Consider the following 1,400-nt stretch of genomic DNA (forward strand, 5'->3'; position numbering starts at 1 on the left):
GTTTCAGAATGTAATAACTTTTGGGTTGTTCCCAGGGCTGTTCTATTCCAGAAAACCTAATCTTCATGCCCTGTCCCAAGGGTAGCCACCAAGGTCCCATCCCTGAGCCTCTGTTCCTGGTGTTTGCCCCCCACCCTCCAATGCTTTTCCACCTCTCTGTCCTTCTAGGTCTGATTCAAAACTCATCTCTTCTAAGGAACTTTCATGAAGCCTCGCATTGTCTTTTTGCTCAGTGTGCGTCATATAAGCTCTAGGTTTACTTTAAGTTCCCATTTTTTTAGATGGTACTGTATTGTCTTGTACTTGACTCGCTGTAGTTTGTTCTAAATCGTTTATGTAGTTAGATGTACACGCGCACACACACGTGCATGTGCACACACACTTTCCCACAGTATAAGCTTGATTGCAAGTGGTTGCAATTAGGCTTCGTGGCTAGTGAGTGGCAGAGCTGACATTCCAGCCTTAGAGTTGTGCCATAAAGCGCCAGGCCCTCCTGAGTGAGAGGCGGGGCAGTATGTAGGGAGGTGCCACAGGCCAGGGGGCAGAAGGCAAGGGTTGGTGGCATCAATTGGTCTCAACCTTGGCTCATTCAACTGCAGTGTGAAAAGAAAAAATGCCTGTCTTGGTTATCTCACAGTATTTTGCAAGTTGAATTTAAAAACCTGAAGGCCGAGAGAGTTTCTCTCTGCCGTGCCACTTTGAGGATTGTCCATCCAGACGAGCTGATTCTCTGTGGCCCTCAGCTGGCTGAAGTTGGGGTTCTCTCCTTCTGGTCCTTGGGAGGGGTCCTCTCTATCAGAGGGGTGTGGGGGTGAGACCCGGCTCCTTGAGGGTGTGGGAAGTTACAGGAGCAAGGCTGATCTCCTAGACTCTTTTGAGTTCATTATCTATTTTACCATCTTAATTCAATGAAGCATTTATTTCTTTCCCTTTCTTTTCTTTCAGTTACAGTAGCTAGGTCTCATTTCAGTATATTGGAGAGACTTGGACTTATTTTTTCTTACCATAGGTGAAAAGTAAATGTGTTAAAAGTCTGTTGCTCTGATTTGAGGTAATTAGAATGCTGAGAATGTTTAACTTTTGATTCAGGAGCGAGAGAAAAGAAAGCATGAAAGAATTCTGAGTGAAGAACTTGTGGCCGCTGTGACCTACCTCAATCAGTTTCTGCCTCCTGAGCACACTATTGTCTATATTCCTTGGGACATGGCCAAGTACACCAAGAGGTGAGTGATGCTCCCTTGTCCGGCTGTCAGTTTCCTTTCATAGATTGACATCAGCCGGTGGCTAATCTCTATGCTAAAGTAAGTGGTGCCCTTTAAGTCAGTCTGCTGAGGGGCTGTTTTGAGAGCTTAAATGAATTGACCAAATGCTCTCTGGTTTTGTTTTTTGTTTTTTTTTTT

At 45.0% G+C, this 1,400-nt stretch overlaps 1 protein-coding gene across 1 annotated transcript in view; it reads left to right on the forward strand.

Moving 5' to 3' along the window:
• Nucleotides 1-1,400, forward strand: part of FIG4 (FIG4 phosphoinositide 5-phosphatase) — a 98,463-nt gene that overhangs the window by 42,953 nt on the left and 54,110 nt on the right. Inside the window, exon 11 of the mRNA XM_003781817.3 lies at nt 1,090-1,223. Coding sequence (XP_003781865.2) covers nt 1,090-1,223 — 134 coding nt within the window. The remainder of the gene's footprint in view (nt 1-1,089; nt 1,224-1,400) is intronic.

Source organism: Otolemur garnettii, unplaced genomic scaffold (assembly GCF_000181295.1).
Source record: "Otolemur garnettii isolate 467f Iridium unplaced genomic scaffold, OtoGar3 scaffold00002, whole genome shotgun sequence".
Taxonomy (NCBI): domain Eukaryota; kingdom Metazoa; phylum Chordata; class Mammalia; order Primates; family Galagidae; genus Otolemur; species Otolemur garnettii.